At 31.9% G+C, this 22368-nt stretch overlaps 1 protein-coding gene across 2 annotated transcripts in view; it reads right to left on the reverse strand.

Annotated features, from left to right (window-relative positions):
* Arms (Ankyrin repeat-rich membrane spanning) overlaps positions 1 to 22368 on the reverse strand; it is a 144016-nt gene that overhangs the window by 81487 nt on the left and 40161 nt on the right. For both annotated transcript variants that reach the window (XM_085815026.1, XM_085815025.1), the window contains exons 7-10: positions 18624 to 18821; positions 9146 to 9244; positions 2549 to 2647; positions 1412 to 1589 (exon numbers count right to left, since the gene is read on the reverse strand). In XM_085815026.1, coding sequence (XP_085671152.1) covers positions 1412 to 1589; positions 2549 to 2647; positions 9146 to 9244; positions 18624 to 18821 — 574 coding nt within the window. The remainder of the gene's footprint in view (positions 1 to 1411; positions 1590 to 2548; positions 2648 to 9145; positions 9245 to 18623; positions 18822 to 22368) is intronic.

Below are 22368 nucleotides of genomic sequence, written 5' to 3' on the forward strand. Positions count from 1 at the left end.
GAAATGCTTGAAAGAGACGAAGCTCTGCTGGAAAAATAAGAATACAGGGGTAAGTCTATTTAACATTGAGTAAATAGCTATCTTGCTAAATTGACAAGATATTGCCAAGCTGGTGATGGTCTTGGTGACTAATGTTTGGTACCACATTTTGGCAAGAAATCACCAAAACTCCAACACTTGGGTCTGGTCAATGTATAACTGTAATTGAATAATTGTAATTGGTATCTATATGTACCTGTAACTGTATCTAACCCTCATATGCATTCCAGTAATTTCAAGGAGTGAACAGTACTATAGAAGACTAGAAAGAATATCAGCTCTCAGGTTTTTATCAGTAGTTAGTTCAGAGTGATTTCAGAGTACTGAGATCTGTGACAGCTTTGCATATTATATGCGTTTTGCATTGCCTTGTGTTTAACGTCTTAGTAGTTTATAGTGTAACTACTGATTATGCTCTGTGATACTGAAAAGAGCCGTACAAGTGCTTTTATGAAAAGTTCTAGAACTGTGAAGTGTTTCTTTTGGCAAAAGTACATTTTATCAAGCTATCATTGGTTGTGTTGTGCATTCAATCTATTACGAACCTGTACGCAAGCAACAACATAATTGAAGTCTTGCTTTAAAAAATGAAACTCTAAAAAAAGATCATAAACAGCCTTAAAAACTTCTGTGATGATAAAACATAAATTCATGTTCACTATGATGAAAGAAAATGAAATTTCCAACAAAACTTTAACATGTTTTCATATATTTTAATTAATATTTAAATAAAATGAAATCGATCATAATCAGTCTTAAAAAACACAAACCAAACTTAAGTAAAAAAGTACAGGGTCATCAAAAAAGAAAAGAATGCTGGGAATACAAAATAGTATTATGGAAAAAATAAACTTATATGCATGTAAATATTTTACTATGATACTCAGAAATGCATAACATTTCATATACATTTCAGTCCATTTCATTATAAGACTCATTAGTTGCTCGATAGACATTTTGATGTATGTTTTGATATAAGCTTGATGACAACACTCAGTTTCAGTTCCTATCTTTTGTAGCATTTCCGGAGTTACAACATCAATTGCAGCTATTATTCAACATTTTAGGTGTCTGCTATTGGTAATATTTTCACTGTAAACAATATTCTTCATGAAGAAGTTCAAAGTTGTAAGGTATGGACTTCATGGAGGCCATGGAATTGAGTCACTCTGTAAAATTATTTGTAGAATTCTTGGATTGGATAGGGAGCAGAATTAGTGATCAGAGATAAAACTTATTTTCCATGCACAATTTCAACACAAGAATTGTTTCCCTAAGTTTAAAATTCATTATATAATAACGTTGCAAAATACCAGCAATCTTTTTCAATGACCCTGTATTTCAAAATATATAAACACATAAGCAAACTTACGAGCTCCAAAAATTTGTGCTAAAATACTTTTTTGATGATTAGTATCAATATTATATGGAGTTTCCCCAGCTCTGTTTGGTCTATAAAGTAACTGACTGTTCTTTGGATTACGAAGAAGAATTTCCACAATTGCTTTGCTTCTTGCTCTCATTGCAATATGTAGTGCTGTGTCACCTTTCTAGAATATCAAAATCAAAGTAAAATTACAAAGTTCATGCCATGCTGAAGATAAACTTAAAAAAAAAAAAAATAAAAAAATAAAAAATAATAATAATAATAATAATAATCCCTGAAATATATTGAAGAAGGCAATTTATAGTTAACTTCTGTAAATGATATGGATTAGATGAAATAAAATGAGATCCTGTGGTCCAACAGTTGATTCAATTACCTTACATTTACTATAACTGATAAATGCTTTGTAAAGATATTATTGACATGCCTAAATAATGTTTCTTTGATAGTGAATTTTGGACATAATGACTTCAAATTACATCAAAATATAAACAAAAATCATTTTAGTTTATAATTTTCTAAATGTCTTAAATTCCTAAAAGACAAATTTTTAAATGCATAAAGAGCAAACTTAGATTGGCACACACTTTGAATAAAACTCTATTGATTTTGAGGGACTTATATATGATTGCTCTCGAAATCATAAGAGTTTTATTTAATACCTATACCAATCAAAAATTTTTTTTAGCCTAATTTAAAATTCTATATTCACATGCATCTCATTCAAATTTCTTACTTTTGAGAAAAAAAAAAAAAAAAATTGTTGTCCCCCCCAGTAATGCAACTTTTCTTATCTAAATGGAGCTTAAGGAACCTCTTGTGTAATAATGAAGTTGTAGTGTAATATAATATGCAATAAATTAATCTTTCACATGTTTTTACATTTTAAATATTTTAATGTATTAAGTTTTAAATTATATAAAAATATTCTCATGAATAAATTTCAATTACTACTGTTTAAAAAAAATAACTTATTAAACACAAATTAGACATTTCTTTAGCATACAGCTACTTATAAGAGACTAAAAACTACAACCAGAACAACATTCTAAATTATTTAATACATGGCTCTATTTTAAGATAAATATCCCTTAAATTAACAAGCAAATAAATAAAAATTACTTTATCTGCAGCAGATACACGACACTTTTTGTCAACTAGTAACTGCACAATTTCTGCACTTCGATTTCGAGTTGCTTTCAGTAGAGGAGTATCACCATCCTAAAAATAATCAAGTCAATAAATAACAGGATTAAAATCAAATTTTTTAAATTATATATGTAAATACTTCATACTGTGTTAGCCCTGTTTAAAAATTAGGGCTGTGGAGTTGGAGTCAGGCAGATTTTCGGGTAAAAAGTGACGGAGCTGGAATAGCTAAAAATGGGTCAATCCCGACTTCAGTTTTTGTTGGACAGTTTGAATTTGAAATGAAATTAAAGTGAATTGAAAAAAAAATAATAATGACACACTGAGTTATTATGTTTATTTATGAACTATATACATTAATAAATAGTTATTTTCTATTTTACTGAAATACTAATAAATATAAGGGAGGAGGATGCATGTGATATTTGCCATTACTGATCAAACTCATTCATTTAGTTACTTCATTTAGCTACAAATCTCACTGGTAAATTTAGGTAAGCAGCAAGCAGCAAGAACTCCCAAAAATTGATGCCATTCTTAGGAAGCGAGCAAGAAAAGGAGCAATTATTGATCAAGCAGTGTGAAAAGGAAGTACATATTTGATGATAAAGAGTTTTTTTTTTAAATTAAGAACTTTTTTAGAAGATGTAGATAACCCTAATGTTTCACTAACAGAAAGACTGTGGAATGATCTTGCAGAATTGGAAACTCGTCTTTCTACACCATATATAGCCACAAAAAAGCTACAATTTGAAGAATTAACAGGAGGCAAGAATGGAAGAATGTGATGTTTGCTCTTTTTGAAATAGAGGTTTAGCAGAAGCAATGAAGAAAAGAGAAACTAGTCTGATAGACAATTCAACAAGAGAACTACATATATTGAACCCCAACAAGAGATTTTGTTGGGATTCAATATATGTAGATTCAAAACACCAAATTTTGTTGGATGACGAACAAGTTAACAGCCACCTATGAACTTTCAATAAGAATGAAATTATTTTTAGAACAAGTGGAGTATTCAAATTAGGACAATCAAACTGCAGACATTGCAAACAAGTCTCTATCATCTTCTTCCAGTGATGTATTAGATTTTAAGACATATTTTTGGATAATATTGAAAAGGCAAAGTGAATGAAAATAAAGAACCAAAGAGCCTTTAGATATAAAAATGAAAAAAAGAAAAAAAAAAAAAGAAAAAAAAAAAAAAAAAAAATCTGAAATGTTTCAGATTTTAAATTACGTCTAAAGAGGCGTTTTTTAACATTTTGTGTGTTACCTTTCTTTATTAAATATCATGTTCCTCGCACTTAAACCATAAGATCCAGTGCAACAGCAATATCGCAAAATAGTTTTAAAACGAGCATATCTTTAGAATTTCCGATACAGAGACTCACGCGCTGGAGATAAAAATGTTTTTTCTGCACAACGTTGCCATTGCTCGCTTTGAAATCCTTGAGTTTGTTAATCAAAAATTCGTCAAAGTTTTAAAAAATAGGAAATCGATCATAAAACAAATTTCAAATTTGGTCTTCCACATGCTCATATTCGTTGGAGGATTACGTTATTCAAAATTCGATGACTCTATGTACTGTTGTTTTATCACAATACGAGAAATGTACATACATTTATGCAGATTTTTCATTATTTAATTTCTTCAAATATAATGCAGGACTCTAACATTTTGTGGCAACAGTTTGAAAAGTGAACCGACATTTATGAGTCCGACGCAAAATGCCAAAACGAAACTAATAGTCCTTCGGGATTCAAATCCCTTTGGACTAAAAAAAAAGATTTCTACACGGCCTTTAAAGGAATAGAGAAATATGATTGCTCTTGCAAGACACCTCTTTTAGAGCTTATAAAAATCTATCCTGAAAAGTTAAAAGAAGTAGCCCTAACAGTAACAGCTCTTCCTCCTACTCAAGTCAGTGTGGAAAGACTCTTCTCCGCTCTGAAGTTTATCAAATTGGATCTATGGTTCTCCAACAAAGAAGATCTTGCCGAAGCTATACTGTTTCTTTGAAATAACTAATGCCTTCCATTTCATAATAAATGCTAATTAATATAAATAATTTGCTATACCATACATTTTTTTTTCCTGTAGCATCTATTTCTTCTTTTATGTTAAAAAAAATAAGCCATAACCCATGTATATATATTTACATATATGAGGGAGTTGGAGTCTTTAAAATTCCAGGAGTCGGTCATTTTCCCTACCAACTCCACAACCCTGTTAAAAATTTTAGTAAGTAATGAAATATAATAATAAAAAAAGTATGCTAATGTAACTACTATGATACATATATTCAGTGCAATATATAAACATAATTTACATAACAGCTATTCAGTTTTTATCTTTATGCATAAGTTTATACTTTGAAAAAATTTCAAATATAATTTTAACAGGGTTCGTACACATTTCTGCACATGGAAATCAAGTACTTTTAAGGACTTTTAAGAACCATTAATGAAAAAAATTAAGGATCCATCAACAAATGGGAACTGAATAAATTGAATTAAAGATGCCATGCCTGAACTTTACTTAAGTGATACCATTCTAAGAATAAAATAGATCCACGAGTAGAATGCATTATTATTAAACATAATTTAATAAATAATTACCTTAATTTAATAAATAATTTAATAATTAAACATAATTTAACAATTATAAATCAAATTTGGGAATAAAATAAATTTTATTAAATTTATCAGGTAGCATTAAATATTTTACCTTTATAATAGTTGGACATATTTGATAGAAGATTAATTACATTTTATTTACATTTTACTAATTTAGCTTTATGTTGATATTTTCCTTTTATGTCTCATTTTGTCACATACTTGCTCAGTTTAGAGGTTTAGTAAATAGCGGGTAGATTTTATGTCAAACGGCATAGGTTAAAATGAGAAGCAAAATTATAATCAGCATGACTCCTTACAGAAGACTGACTATTGTTACTGCTACTACTTACCTAGAGAGAGGCCTGCTGACAAAACAAACCCGAAAGCCTTATTCTAGGGCCACTTGGCAAGTTTTGAAAGTTAGTTGTGTTCTGGCCTGTCAGATGCAATTTGTGTCATAACTTTGTGTAGAGTTCCTGGGGTTGTAACCCAGTTAATATATTTTAAGGTTCCAATAAGCCACTAAAGCATCAGAGGTGATAAGCTGTTTTGTATTAATTTAAGTCTCACTAGATGTAAAGAATTAAGTTTCACGTTAATTTTTACATTTTGTGCTGTTCCTTGTGACCACGGTAAAAATTAATGAAAGGCAATAACTCAGTTTAATATGCACAGATAATTTTTAAGGGTGACAAGTTACTAATAATTATGTTAGTTAGTCATTATAGATTTACATAGTTACTATTAAATTTTTTTAAAAATATTTGTTAAAAAAGCACTATTAAAATCACAATCAATTAACATGTCACAGTTTAAAATACATGTTATTTATGACATTGATCCTTAAACGATATTAAAATGATTCTTAAACGATACACATTAAAAGCTACAAAACATTTACGTTTTGTAGCAACAGTACTTGGCAAAATATTTGAGCGTCTTTTTTTATTTGAAGCCTTTCCAGACATTCTATTATATCAATTTCCTTCGTTTTAAAAGCATCTTTTATAACTATAAGAAATTTGTTTCAATATGCAAAAAAATATTCTCACTAGTTTTTCATGTTTTATCTCCTAACTTCACAATCTCTCAATAAAGTACCTGTGAGGTTTTACTTGATCTCGTAAATGTTAAATAGTCCCAAACCCCTGATAGACATGAAGCAAATTATTGCTATATCTAAAGGTAACTACAAAGTCAGATAAAGGTTCAAAAAAGCTACCTCTTTTTAAAAAGACCTTAGAACATAAAGGCATGTTCTTATGCTAGCAAAATCAACTACAGCTTATGGTGATCCAATTAAACAGTAACAGTCAAATTCAAACTAAAAATGTGGACTAACGGTTAAAGACCAGACAATTTAATTTTAATCTAAGCTGGCTCAATAGTAACATGCCTTAACAAACTCGTAACTCATCATAACCTAGTTATTGTGTAACAAATTCAAGTATCGGCAACGATAATGCAAAAACAAATAATTACAAATTATCAGAGCTGGTAGGAATTAATTCAGGGTGTAAGCAGAGGGAAGAAACAAATTCTGTCTTACAACTCCACAACCTTAGTTTAAAAATTATGTAGGCAATTTTCATTTTGGTGAGGAAACGGAAAGGAAAAATTATAGCAAAGGCTGAAATTATACACAACTGCTTAATTTACATAATAACAACTGTACATATCTTTGAAGAATAATTTTCTTTCTTTTTCAATACTTTTACTTCAATACTTTCAATAATTCTTTTCTTTCTTTTTCAATACTTTCAATGCTTTCAATACCATTTCTTTTTTCAATATGTTTCCTCTTCATTTTAAAATTTTTGGATTTAATTAAAGATTTCTGTTATTCTAAAAAAGTAAATGCACATAGATTTTATAGGAAAATGTGCTAATTTTATTTCTTTAGTGATGTGAACATTCAGAATAAATATAAAATGATATTTGGTATGGGCTGGTTGCAGAGCCGATGTAGTAGAATTTTTAGAATTTAGTGACACACCGAGCAATAAAATCAAGAAATGGCAAAATTTTAGAATTTAAGATCCAGAGAGATTGCATCAGGTAGGAAAATGCATAATGCCAGCCCTGTGTATGATGCACAAAGCTGTAACTAAGGTTTTCAGTGTCCAGGGACAATTGAAGATTTTGCACCCCCTCCTGTATGCCAAGAATGAAAAACATTTCATTCTAAAATTTTGTAACATCGATTTAGCATCCCATGGATGCTGCGTCCATGAACAGACGTCCTCCCTTGCCCCACTCAAACTACGCCACTGACGATGCATTGAAACATATAAGATTAATCTTTTAAATTGTCAGTTTTTCAATTTCTTTATTAATAGAAAAATTCCTTTCTATAAATTGCTTGTCCATGTGATAAGATTAGAAGCATTTTTGATATTTTCCATGCCTGTATCTAGTGAAAAGTAGAGAAAACAATGGGAAGATAAACATATTAAGAAAAAAAAAAAAAAAAAAATCTAGTATCAGAAATAAAACATTTAAATATTACGTTGTCCTTGTTTTTCAGAAAATTCTCCCAAAAGTAAAAGTTTATCACAAACTTTCTGTAAAATACATCCATTGCGTGTTAATACCATGAAGACATTTGTCTGGAATCTTCTAGATTCGTGGGACCGTAAATCTTGCCTTAAAATCCTTCTAAACATTGCAAGTTGCAGAGTCAAAAATCCTGAAAAAAATTACCTCAACCAATTCTGTAACAGCAAAAAGGCTGAAATATTTTTTAAAAAATCAGAGGGAAAAGTATAAAATTAATTTCATAGAGAAAACTGACGCATGTTGAGACAACTACATGGAAAAAACTTTCACCATGAACAAATTACAACGAAGGCAGTTTTAATTAATTACATAGCTATTTTTCTTTTGCTAAGAATTGTTTTATAAATTGTGCTAAAGTGTTTATTACCTTGTTTATTTTTCAGATTCAAAATATTGTATAATAAGTCGCTAAAATCGAAAGTAATGTCACTTTATATGATAGCGAAAAATAAAAATGTTTAAGTTTAATGTTATTTCGTGAATAAAATTTCAATGTATTAGCATTATTTTAATGAAATTGGTCAAAGTTATAATATTTTAAAAAAATATCATCGAAAAATTCCCAGATTTCGGAATTAAAAGTTTTCTATAGAAATTGACCTTAAAATCGCTAAAATACTGATAAGTCGCCAAATTTGAAACCATCTAATAAAGAATTTACATTCCCAAACATGAAATGTTGTTTAAGAGCTCTTCATAAAAAAAAATGAAATAATTTTGAAATGCTTATGTTTCACTTCTTGCTCAGAAACTTGAGTATCCCACCGTTTATATTAGAAATAGAAACAAATTATAACCCATGAACCTATTCACCCATTTTGTCAATGAATCGCCAAAAATATTTGTCCAAAATGCTAATTCACATTCATAATGGCAGTCATAAAAACAGATAGAAATTTCAGATAATTAAAATTAAGGACCTCCTGCCGAATTTCGTTGAAATTAAGGACTTTTAAGGACCAAAAATCGATTCCAAAAAACTTAAGGACTTTTAAGGACTCTTAAGGACCTGTTTAACAGATGCTTAATTGTAATAAAAACAACTGTAAACTAGGCAGATAAATATCTTGATTATGAACAAGACAACTGTTGTTCATTTGCTACAGCAGTATACAAAGTGCCTATAAAGTATTATTGTAATAAAAACACAACTGTAAACTAGGCAGATAAATATCTTTTGTTCATTTGCTACAGCAGTATACAACTTGCCTATAAAGTATTAAAGAGATTAGCCTTTTTAATAGTTGCTGGAATATCCACTGAAGAATAATTTACCTTTTCCTCTTTCCTGCTCCATCTAATTACACACGTGACTCGTTATCAAATATCAAACCACTTTAAAAAACTATAAAAGAAAAAGATATTAATATAATTAAATTAAATAATTACCTTTGTTGCTATTTCACAATTCGGATTGGCACTTAAAAGCAGTCGCACAATGTCAACATAGCTCTTTTCTATGGCCCAATACAAGGCAGTTTTACCATCCTAAAATGACAGAGATATTTACTTACATAACTTGTACACACAAGCAAACAATTAACAATTTGAATATTTGATAGTAATTTTGGTACTTACGTACTAATGTAACCACTTTGGCACAATTTATCGATCTTTTACATGTGAAAAAGAATTATGATATAATTCATCATTCAATCTCAAAAATTTAATTATTACATATATATTTTATATTCTAATTAGGTATGCATACCAACAGATCAATCATTAAATTTACTTATGAGGTGATTTTTATTTATTTATTTTTTTTTTCTTTAGTGGAAATTTCATGGTAATCACATTAACAATATATTCAAAATACTTGTTCCCTTTAAAGATTTTGCAGAAAAATACTTTTATTTTTACAGAAGTTTTACTGCAGTTTGTTGCATTGCTGGCAAACTCCACAAGCATAGATTTTAAAACTGAATTTAAGGTGAAAAATATTATGGTTTGTCCATGAAAATTGTCCTAACTTGGAATAAAACAAAAAGAATGCATATGAAAATGGCCACATTGCCTGACTGAAAAGTTATGAGTATGGTTGGCTGAAGAAATGTTATGCACATAACTGCCACAGTTTGAAAAATTTTGAAAATTTGGCACCATCTAATAAGGTGGTTGCACTAATACCTAAGTACCATAATTTTTTACACCAGCAGCTCTGATTCTACACTCATGTCCATAAATTAAGGATAATTCGGAGTCACGCGGAAATCGAACTCTAAAATAAATATATCACCTGTAAAATCACTACACATATCTTCAAGAATCATATATCAAATTTCAGGAAGTAACCAGATGACACCGATGGTACATCACAATGATGAGAGTGTAAGAGAGTGATACATAAGGAATACAGGCAAAGAAGTAAAATTTTTCACAGGCACTCTATAAGCATTTTAGTGCAATAACTGAATAGTTATGACACAAAGGACGCATTTGGATGATTTTTTAAGTGGTAGAATTGTCGGCCGTCTGGAATGTGGGCGTACCCAACTGGAAGTATCAGACGAACTTGGAATTGCCCAGAGTGTCATCTCCAGGCTTTGGCAACGGTTTGAAGATGATGGTAATGGGAGTAGACGTTACAGCACAGGTCGCCCAGTGTTACAACGCCGAATAAGGACTGGTATTTGGCAGTTATTGCCAAAAGAAACCAGCGGAGCACAGCCTCAGACCTGTCTCGTCAGCCACTGGTACAACAATTTCAAGGCAGACCATGTACAGACGCTTAGGGCAGATTGTTTATATGCTCGTAGACCTGTCAGATGCGTTCCACTTACTGCAACTCACTGTCGCCTGGAGTACAGAGCATGCAGTGCGGACACCGCAACAGTGGGCTTGTGTGATGTTTTCCGATTCTGATTCTCGCCAGACTTTCATATGGAGAACTCCAGGTACCTGTTACCACCAAGAAAACATCATTGAACGACACCGTTACGGTGGTGCAGGAGTGCTCGTTTGGGGTGGAATTATTCTGGGTTCCAGAACTGACCTGCATGTTTAAATTGGAACCATGACAACCCAAATCTATCGGGACGTCATTCTGGAACAACATGTATGTTTATTTCGGGGCGCCATGGGCGCACAATTTGTGTTTATGGATGACAACACCCGTCCTTAACATGCAAACATCGTAAGCGAATGCCTTCAATCGGAGGATATCACCCGTATGGACTGGCCGGCATTCTCACCGGACTTGAATCCAACAGAGCACGTGTGCGACATGCTTGGCCGACGAGTTGCAGCCCGTCAACCTCCTCCTACATGTCTACCGGAACTTCGGAGAGCACTACTTTTTGAGTGGTGTAATATCGCCGAAGATCAGATCGATAATTTGATACTCAGCATGCCTAGGCGTTGTACGGACTGTATTGCATTGTCTGGGAGACATACAATGTATTAACAATCATACCAACCATGTAATATTGGTTTTTTGTAAATAGGTTTTTTGGTACTTACGTATTATCGCAACCAGGTTGTCACGATTTGTAAGTTTGAGTAAAAAAGTATGAATAGAAAGAAACTGTATTAAAAATTATCTGTATTAATTACAGATAATTTTTAATACAGTTTTTTATATTATTTTGTTTTAAAATATAAAATAGTAATTAAACCCTTCCGGTTTCGAATTTGAATAATTTGCAGAATTATTTTTTCGGCGGAAATCTTTTGGCTATTGCTTTTAGCACTGATTGAAAACCGTCATCGCCATTAACAGCTTGAGCTTGGAGACATATAAATTCGATAAGGTATGAGTCAAGATGATGACGGGCTGTTCCTCTCTGTTTTTTGTTGCGCCATTTGGCTGAGCCCAAGACGCGCTCTACATGTTGCGTGTGAACACCCGTGTTGGAATCCACAAAGTTATATTTGTGATTAACAGTTCCATGCAGAAATCCAGCATTTTCAAACTCACTTGTATTGTATCCTTTCCAGAAATCCGAATAAATGATGCTTCCTTCCTTGATATTTTCGCAAATTTTTTCCATGAGGGCAACGGCGCTTTTGTTAGGTACAGTAACCAAAAAAGTCTCTTTCTTTTCTCGGCAAATTCCGCCAAAAACCCATTGCTGTGGTAGTACACGCCCAGTGTTATTTTTTCTTTTTACAAATAAACTTTTGTCTAAACACGTAGGGTTGCCGTAAGTAGGGTCGCCAAATTTGGCGATTTATGCGAATTTTGGCCTGGTTGCGTTAATACGTAAGTACCGTTTTTTTTTTTTGTAATTTGCTTAAGGGAGAAAAAAATTGCTAATTTTTTTTAATAATATCAAACATATAGCATCTTATTTTGCTCTTTACCTTTTGTTTAATAAATAAGCTTTACAAATAAGTCAAATTTGTTTTGCTTCTAACTCTTCCTTTGCCTGATTTTGCATTATCCTTAATTTATGGACATGAGTGTATATTCCAAGGCACATTAGGTGAATAATGGCTGCACTGTTAATTTATATTATTATGGATTTTAATTTTGCCTATATTCCTCCACCAACTTTAGATGTAATGTATTATATGAGATATATTCATCATATATTAAAAAAAAATTACCAACAAGAGATTTTGAAAAAAAAAAAAAAAAAAAAGGCAATCACTTTGTTTTTATTAAAGGTTTCAGATTTTAACTTTGGCATCTGACTTTGCTCATCAACATTTAACATCTCCATGAAAGCTACTTGCTACATTTTAAACCATATGAATCATTATTCCTTGCCCATATTTGAGATAAACTTATTACTTATTATTGCAAAATGCTATAGTAATAAGAAGAATCAGCTTTTATAAAATGCAATATTTCATTTCATGCAGCATCTTTTTCACAAAATGTAGTAACTGAAAATCAAGTACAAGATTGCTGTTCTACACTCAAATTTATAAGGCACCGCTTATTAAATTATAAATATTTTACATTATAAAAATAACTGCATAAATTCATTATATATTGAAAGAGCATTATTTTTGTTAAGTGTATAAAACTCTGTCCTGGTAAAAATGATGGAAAAAAAGAACAGGAAGAATTTAAAACCAGTTGTTAGTCAGAGAAATAGTCAGAACCGGATTTAGACTTGATAAGGCCCAAAGTTATTTGAGATATGGGGCCCTTTTTAAGTCTGTTATACTATATTTTAATTTTTTTGGGGCACCCTCAGAAAGTGGAGGGGGGGCTAAGCTATAGCTTGTGTAGTCTATACAAAAGTCCTGCACTGGTAATAGTGTGTGAAATAAAAGATTTTTGTCTTTCATGAACTATATATTCTTAGAGTATTACCCAGGACTAAAGAGAAGGGCTAGCTCATAGAGCATTTCCCCCTGAAACAGGCAGTGAGGAGTGATGACGTAGCAATGATGGCACTGAGCACGGAGATGCAATTGACAACATAGAAATTAGCGTTTTAAATCTGAAGAATCAGCGTTTAAAATGAGCTGTGTGTGAAAGATAGCTATAATTTGGAAGAGAAAATGTTACTGCAGTATGCATTTTACACAGAACATTACAAAATTTAATAGTACTTACTCAATTTTAAAATAATAGATAAAATGCGCTACTCTTAGCATAAAGTTCCTTTTTTTATTTGCAGGGATTTTTTTTTCTTTAAATGCCTGTTTGTTTCTAATCATTTCTTTATCTGCATGTTAACTAAGAGAACTGTACTACTGCTAAGATAACTATAATAACAGCTATTTAAAATTAATAAAAAAAAATAACCTTAAATTGGCATAGTTTTAAACGTGTATGGTTATATATGGCAAAATTTCTGCTAATCTAAGTTTGAGTTTCAGCCTAATTGTAAATTTTACATTAGCATATTTTTCTCCCGATTCATTATAATAACATATATTTTTTTTTAAAATAATTTTGTAACTTAGGCTTACATCAATATTTCATTTAAATAAATACATGTAAGATTGTTATCTTAATTTAGACAAACAACTTTATTCACAGTACCTAAAATAATTATTTAATTTTTCAAAAGTGGGGGTTAAGGGGGCAGGTCTTCTTATGCCAATTACTTTAATATTATACATTATATATATTTTATCCAGAATGCTAAGCTAGCACAAAATCGAATCATTAATGACAGAGGATACAATAAAAATAACTGTAACAATAACTTAACAGAATTAGTTCTCATTTGAAATATGCTTTACGCTATTAACTTCTAAAATGCAATCTAGAAATATTTCAAATCAAAACATATTATATATACTTACTTTTTGTCTCTCGTTTCCCTTGACCATTAAATAATTTGGTTTTAGTTTGTGGCACAATTTAATTCTCTTTAATAATATCAACATTTAAAACAGTTCCCTCCTCTAAAACAAATCCTTTATCTAAAAAGTGGTTTCTCAGTAATTTGAGCCCACCAGAGGCCGAGCGGTAAAGTCGCTGAACACTGGTAGTTCGGTCCGAGGTTCGAATCCCCCGAACGGGCTGGCTGCATGAGCGTTTTCGTGGTTTTCCCCACGTGTAACGTGTATACGAGCCAGTTTCCCTTAGAAAGCCCTCCACGAAAGGCATCCCTCCCCTTAGGCAGATAGCCCTAGTGTGCTTTGTCATAATTAAATACACCAACACTCAGTAATTTGAGGCAGTGCGCTAAATCTGCAAAAACCCATATTTTTTTCGTTTGGAATACTGGATTTGGAAAATGAGAACTATTAATCGAAATCTGTTACTCTTTCCACAAAGTAGTAGATCCTCCTAAATCAGACACTATTGCTTTCACTTCTACTCTAGATGATTGAATATGTCTTATGAGTGAAAAAAGAAATTCTTTCTTCATTGGAGTGTTAAAATCAAAAAATATTGGTTGTTTCCACTGCAAAATGAGACCTCTGATTAAAACAAACTGCACTTTTTGAAAAGGACCGATTTTGGTCCAGTTTAGAGTCATAGCAGAGTTTAGAATCTATGTGCATTTCGTCGAAACTGAGAACGCATATTTTTTCTACAGAATTCAAACATTGGCATCTTTCCTTCATTACAGCAAGAGCATCACTCTGAATTCCTGGACTACATGAAAATTTAGCGCACCATCTCTTTAATGTGCTAGTGCTAGGTAAAGGAATTCCCATTTTTTCTTTCCAAAAATCGTAGCTTTTTGATGACAGAGCTCTTATGACAATTTTTCCACTGGATTTTTTCCTTCTTTTCTAGCAATGCGTTAATCTACGTCTTTGTAAAAATATGCTTTAGACGTTTTTCCAAATTCTCCGATCTGTTCTGTTTTTTCCTAAATTTTGCTGTTTGGGATTTTAATTTCTGAATTTCCGATACAAATTTCTTTCTAAATGTCGTCCACCTTCTTTGTCGCTGAGCAAACATTCTAAAATCTTTCTTTTCTCTATTTGTCAATATTTTATTACAATTTTCTAAGGATATTATTTTGTTCTTCAAATTATCAATACATTCTTGTTTATCTTTACACTTAGGGCACTCAGGGATATTGTCACATAGTGCATTGTCACTTGTGAGTTTTATTTCAAAATCATTCACATTTGATTTATTATTGTCAGCTTCAATTTCGTTCTCGGCCTCAAAATAAATTTTCTTTGGGCTTAATTCATGTAGTCTTTCAAAAGCACTCTGCATTAGATTTTTCAAATGTCTCCGATTTCTTGGTGTTATTTTGTTTACTGCACACGATAAATTTACTTTCGGCACAGCATTGCATTTCAACAGTTTCTTTTGCGGCAATCCAAGCAAGCGATTTCTCATGTCATCTTCATAATCACTGCACAGAAAATGTTCACTGCAAATTCTTGCTTTTTTCACATTAATAGAATCCTGTCTTCGACATTTATGTATCCATTCTTTCGTCAAAAGCAAATTGTCCTTGGGGAAAGCATGAAATACAATATCTCTTCCTTTCGTATTTCTATAAGTGTTATGGCACGTTGCTACAGCACAAGAAGCCATATTACATAAAGGATACTTTAAATATAGAATTTAAAAGGAAAACTGACTAAAACTATATATACACAAATTATTTTAAATATTTGCATTATTAGAAAACAAATATGTATGATTAAAATTAATTTGGGATATGCGATCTCTAGAAAATCGTCTCGCAACTGAATGAAACTACAGTTTTAAAGGCGCGAAATCAGAGCAGGTGCAACAGAGATACGTCAGATAACTTCCGGTTCCCCCCCTCTATGAGACTCGCGTCAGCGAGGAGTCGAACAAAGGAATGACCTAGCCCTTCTATTTATCCCTGGTATTACCATTCAATAAAGCATTAACTCTTTGATATTTAATCAGTCTCTTACTGGTTAACTAACTCCACAATTCAAACGCAATGCATTGCTATTGTACAAAATTAAAAAACTTCTAATTTATTTTTGAAGCATCCTCCCACATAGCTAGTTTTCAGTATGCTGCCATTTAGCAAAGCATAAGAATTTTAACTTACCTCACAAATTTAATCAGTGTTATTATTAATAAACTAAGTAATTTAAAAGCAAAAATATGCACTATTTAATTATTTAAATCTTAATTTTACTTTTTTAATAACACATCTAACTGATATAAATGAAAATACATACAAGTGATAATTTTTTATGAACATATTCAGCTTAACTGTAATTAAGAGAAATCTTTCTTTTGCCATACATTTTGAATAATCTTTTCTTTAAAATATTAAATTGAAATCAAGTTTTCAGACAGCAAATTTATTAAATTTTTTTAAACTATTTTAATCATACCCTTGGTTTAAAGTACTATAATCCATGATTTAGAGTTTTTATAATCTACTAAGATTGTATTTCTAAAAATATGTAGCAATTAGAATTACCCAGCAACAATAAAAAAAAAGTTAAATGAATCATGTAAAATACAGTGAAAATCATTTAACATGAAAGTGAGGGGACTGAAATATTTTTTCGTGTTAAACGGTATTGGGGGGGGGGAAACATATATTCAATAAAATTAAGTTTATTAGAGTACATACGTACTTAATAAAAATCAACGAAACAAAAACATCCACAAGAACTTTATGAAATTTAATACAACATTTTCAAGTTTTTTGAAAAACAAAACATTGATTGAGTTTTTGGAAAATAATCTGATATTTTCTTTGCATTGTCTTTTTTAGCATCACGTTATTAACAAATTGTTCAATGTCGACTATTTTGTTATTAATTTCACCATTGGAATGTGTGTCTAAATAACTGCACGTACTCTTTATGATGTTCCTCATTTTGGATGACGTGGGAACAGGAGCTGCATTATTCATTAATGATATTTTTTTAGCTTTCAATAAACTCCCAAATGTCTTTGTCTGCCATAATTGGGAGTGTACACACATTATCATCAACTACTGCAACGAATTCTTCTGATAATACAGTAGGACAGTCCATTAATACAGAAACTTTCTCAAATATTTCATTAAGTGTCAGCTTCGTTTAAATATCCTCCTTCTCCATTTCTTTTGTCGCCAAAGAATTTGATACTTTTGAGAGTCGTGCATGATGAAAACAATTTTCATTCGTCCTTGGAGTCACTGAATTCCATGCAGAGTACAACATATGAAGAGACAGAGACATGCAGAGTGCAACATATGAAATAAACTCGCTGATTTTTACTCACACTGCGATGTACTCGTTATCGGATTTAAAAGACAGCTGTTGAGAGATGAGATGTTTGAGTGGTGCTTGTAGGGGTGGAAGGCAAAAATAGCTTAGATAAGCAAAACTGACTCGTGTTGCATGCTATTCCGAGGGTATTTCAAAGCCAAGTTAGCCTCCTTTTTACGAAACATGGAAAAACCACCTCTCTTTCATTTCACATGCTGCGTAAATCTCGCCTATGAGAGCGGTGTTTTCCATACTTTGTTCACTCCCAGAAAGGATATCTTTTTGTGTTAAGCAATTTTTGTTTCATGTTAAGAGAAACAAAATACATAGTAGTTTGTCGGTACTGTTACATTATTCGTGTTAACCGATATTTCTTCTTAAGCATTTTCGTGTTAAGCGTATTCCACCATAAAAGCAAGGAGATGGAGACTGCATGCCTGAATATAGGCAATTATGCTACTCAGTTTAAGAGCAATTTATACTTAAATTACATAAACCTTTTCAGAAAAGAAATTTTGCAAGATTATATTATGAAGCTCAGAAAATAAAAGTGTTATAAAAATGGTAACAAAATAACAAATGTGTTAGATTAGTGCATTGAAAAAAAGAAAAGTGAAGAAAAGAAATATGTAAAAAATAAATTATGTATGTTATTTCATAAAACACATAAAACAGTTCTCTAATGAAAAAATCATTGTATGTGTTTTTTAGGATTTAAATTAAGTATACAGGATGATTCAAAAGCCAATAAACATGTATTTTGTGAAATAAAGAGTTAGCAAAAAATAAAGCACAGTTTATGAAAATTTAGGAAGCAAAAATCACTTTTAACCCTTCAAGCATTACACATTTAGTCCTGAGTCCTGAAATTCTTAAAAGTTCCTCAAAATGTGACGAATAAATGGCATTTTCTTGATTGTAATTGAAAAAAAAAAAAAAAAAAAAACTCTCACTTTGTACCTTGATTCCTTTTTTTCCAATATACATCCAACCCAATATCAGATGTACAAGTATTCAATGCTAGCAGAAATTTTCATGTATAATGAATGTGAAAAACCATCCTTCCATACAGAATTTTACGTCCATAACACTGAGAGGGTTAATACCACAAATTAAAAAAGATAATAGAATTATCACTGAACAGAACAAAACAAACAAACAAAAAACTTTTTTTTAACAATTTAATAAATTCGCTAAAATGCACAATATTAAATTTACACAGAATGCAATTTTTTAATAAGTTTGTGTTTTATTTATTCTCTCAAATAACCTTAAGTAACCTACTTACAGCCCCAGCTAAGTCTATATCTGCATACTTCCTTATTAAAGCATCAACAATAGAAAAATGACCAGCTTTTGCAGCATGAATTAAGTTAGTATCCCCATTTCTGTCAGGAAGATTGATGTATGCTCCAGCATTCATGAGTGCTTTAGCTATCTCGGTATAACCTTCTTTACATGCAATGGATAATGCCGTACAGCCATCCTAAAAACAAAAAGTTAAACATGAAGTTATTTTAGCAAAACATTTTATGAAATATTTTCTAACTGAGCTTAAAGATACATCAGCACTATTTTCTTACAGAAAGCAGAACTTTCTGATGTTTCAATACAAAGTCAAAAAATGTAATCAATTTTCAAATAGTTTTGCAAATATGTACCAATTCTTATGTTTACAAGAAAAGAAATTTTTCAATAGAAGCACTCGCTCTCCTACAAGATAAATCAAATTTTCCTGGTATGCTTTCAGCTACATGTTTCTCTTTTATGGGTAAACAATAATTAGTCATACATCTTAAGTATTTCATATACCAGTAAATACAAGGTAACCAAAAAAATTCTTGCCATTTTGGACAGTCAGAAAGAAAAAGTCATAAAACAAATAATAATCACCATTAATCCTCAAAGTAATCACCATCAGCATCCCGTGCCTTTTGCCAACAAGTGGCTAGCTGTGCGATGCCATTGCAGTAAAACTCAGGAGTCTTGGACGGAAAGAAGTCCGTAAGGGCCTTTTCAAGGTCTGGCTGGTTGTTGAAGGATTTCCCATGAAGATGGTTGTCCAGAGAATGGAAAAGGTGATAGTCTGTTAGCACGAGGTCTGGGGAGTATGGTGGATGGGGTAGTGTCTCCCAGCATAGTCGTTGGGTGGTATCTCTGGCCTCCCAAGCCACATGCAGCCTCGCAATCTTATGGAGGTACCCATGGAGGTCAATGGTCATGGAGGTCATGGTGATTGACCTTACGATTGACCAATACTGGCTCTTTATGCATCAGTGCCTGATGCACACAGGCCTGCCATGATGGTTTGGCTTACTGGCAGGAATTCATTAGTACCCCACTTGGCGACTAGTCCACCAGACACAGAATATGATCTTATGTGGGTGGAGAGAAGGTCTCACAGTGTGAGGCACAGGGTCCTGTGGTGAAAACAAATGTCAGGAATGCATGGATGTGTCATACTGGACCCACTTTTCTTCGGTGGTGAGTACTCGATCAAATATGGATGCAATACGGTGCCGAGTAAGAAATGACAAACAGGCAATGACCCGCTGCTGCCTGTTTGCATTGGACAGTAAGTGGGGTACCCACTTGCTGTGCTTGTATGCCTTTCCTATGCAGTGCAAATGGAATCTGATCATTTCATCAGATACCTGGAACTGTGCAGCAAGCTCATTACGTGTTTGTCTACTGTCACTCTCTATGGTTGCTCTCAGGACCTCATCGTCCAGCGCTTGTGGCCAACCACCGTGTGGTGCATCTCTAAGAGACATATCCCCTGACTTGAACTTGAACTATTGCCTAGTGGTTTGTTCATTAATGGCACCATCCTCAAAGGCCTGGCAAATTTGGCAACTTGATTCTGCTGCTGACAGGCCCACTTTAAAATCAAAGAGCAAACTACTCCAAGCAAGCACCTTTGGCGCGTCCATTTCAATCAGTCGCTGCGTGAGTTATCTTTGAAATACCGATGCAACACAATTTTATACTCCTGCTCAATGCCTGGACTCCCATCCTAACCACTTCATTGCCAGATTTAGTGATTATTTTTATGTTAGGGTTCACTTTTCATGTGTCATATCAGAAATGGCAAGAACCTTTTTGTTTACCTTGTATATAAAAATAATTCATATTTTAATAAATATGGCTGCTGTAAAATAAAAACAAGTCAAATGTACAACCAGCATAAACTGCCCATATAAAATTTTTTATTTAAGACAAATTTCCTGTCTTCATCTGCTATAAAATATGCATTCATTTATTTTTAGTAAGATAATGCCACGTTAAGCCACATTAATGAGCTGCACGGGTCACATACAGCCCATGAGCCCTACTAAACTGTTGTTCCCATAAATAACTCAGTTCTTTAATATTTATACAGTCAAAAGTCGTTAATCTGGACTCATCGGAACTTCGGCAATTCCGGATTATTGATCATCAGTTTAAATCTGGTAAGATGGCATGCAGAAATTACAAAATTAAAAATATGAAACCGTAATTTATGAAATAAAGAACAATTATGATCTAAAGGGTATCAAAATTTACAAAAAGAAAAAGCTTAATATTTATCTGTTTACTTTATTAAACATTTCTTTCAATGTAAGTTGTTTAAGTTGCTTCGTTTTATGTGATAATACTTTCTCTTTAATTCTATTAAACAGACATAATTTCTTGTTTAGTTACAAAGTTCCGCTGTTCAAGTCTTTTAATTGCTGTGTCGAGAATACCAACTAATTTGTCAATCGAAATTTTTTCCTTTTCAATAACCTCTGTGTCACATTCTTCACTATCGGAAGCGAATTATAATGACGAGGAACTTGATTTAAATCATATCAAAGACGGAGATGAAATACTACATTTAGTAAGGAATTATAAGCCAAATACAATAAAAACATCTGGCCTGAAGATAAGGATAGTGATGACAGATCAACTTCCAATTCATTGCACGCTGCGGCGTTTCTTCCCCCCCCAGGCCACAGAGCAATGTGAAATTGATAAACAGATTTCGGATTTCGAAACATACTTTCACTTTGTAGATCCTTTACATATTAGTAAATATATATCAGAAATTCTATTTGACATAATCGAAAGTTCAAGCTTACTTTTATAAAATTGCTCTAACAGTCTGCAAAAAATAATAAGCCGGATCCAATTCGAAGATTAAGGAACAATGCAATCTGCAACATTAACTGAATTAGATAATTTTAGCTCAGCTTATACCATCCGTTATACATTAAACGCGCATGCGTAAACATATTATGCTCATGCGCACACACATATTCGCATCCATAAAGGTCTTACACGCACGCGTAAATGCGTATGCGTCAACACGACGCATGCGCAGAAAGTTTGTAGCTTTGAGGTCCGGATTATAGATCATTCCGGATTATGGGTGTCTGGGTTAACGACTTTTGACTGTACTACTTATTTTCCATAAAACATGAATTAAACTTCTCAGTATTCTAAAATTAAAATAACATTTTGAATCTATTTTAGTTTGGTTCAATGCTTTCATATTTTATTCATACTTCAAAATTTGATAACAGTGATACAATGCATTTGAAATTTATAATATTGGTGTTAGTTAATTTAATTGTAAAAGAATTCGGTGAATAAAATTTTTAATTAAAGGAATATAAAGAGAAAGTTATAAAAAGCTAACTAGTCATTAATTTTGACAAAGCATTTCAGGTTTATCTGCTTTAAGATTCTACTTTTTTTAAATAAAGTAGTGATATGGGGGAAAAAAATGAAATTCTGTATGATCAATTTGGTTTACCAGGAATTAACTCTATAAGTATTTTTAAGTTTCAGTTGACTTGGCAGCTGTAGTTATTATCAATAGAAATTAAAAAATTGCAGGATAAATTTTAAAGCATTTGATAAATACTTTTCATTCATTTATTGAATGCATAGTTCAATTAATAAGCATTATTTTTATTTAATCAATGTAAGTGCTTTTGACCTCCATGTTTCTGCCATAAAATACAGGGTTTGAGAAAGACATTATAGAATTTATTTATGATTTTGCT

Source organism: Stegodyphus dumicola, chromosome 4 (genome assembly GCF_044657685.1).
Source record: "Stegodyphus dumicola isolate Sdum_Otavi_A_Nest chromosome 4, ASM4465768v1".
In the NCBI taxonomy this organism is placed as follows: Eukaryota; Metazoa; Arthropoda; class Arachnida; order Araneae; family Eresidae; genus Stegodyphus; species Stegodyphus dumicola.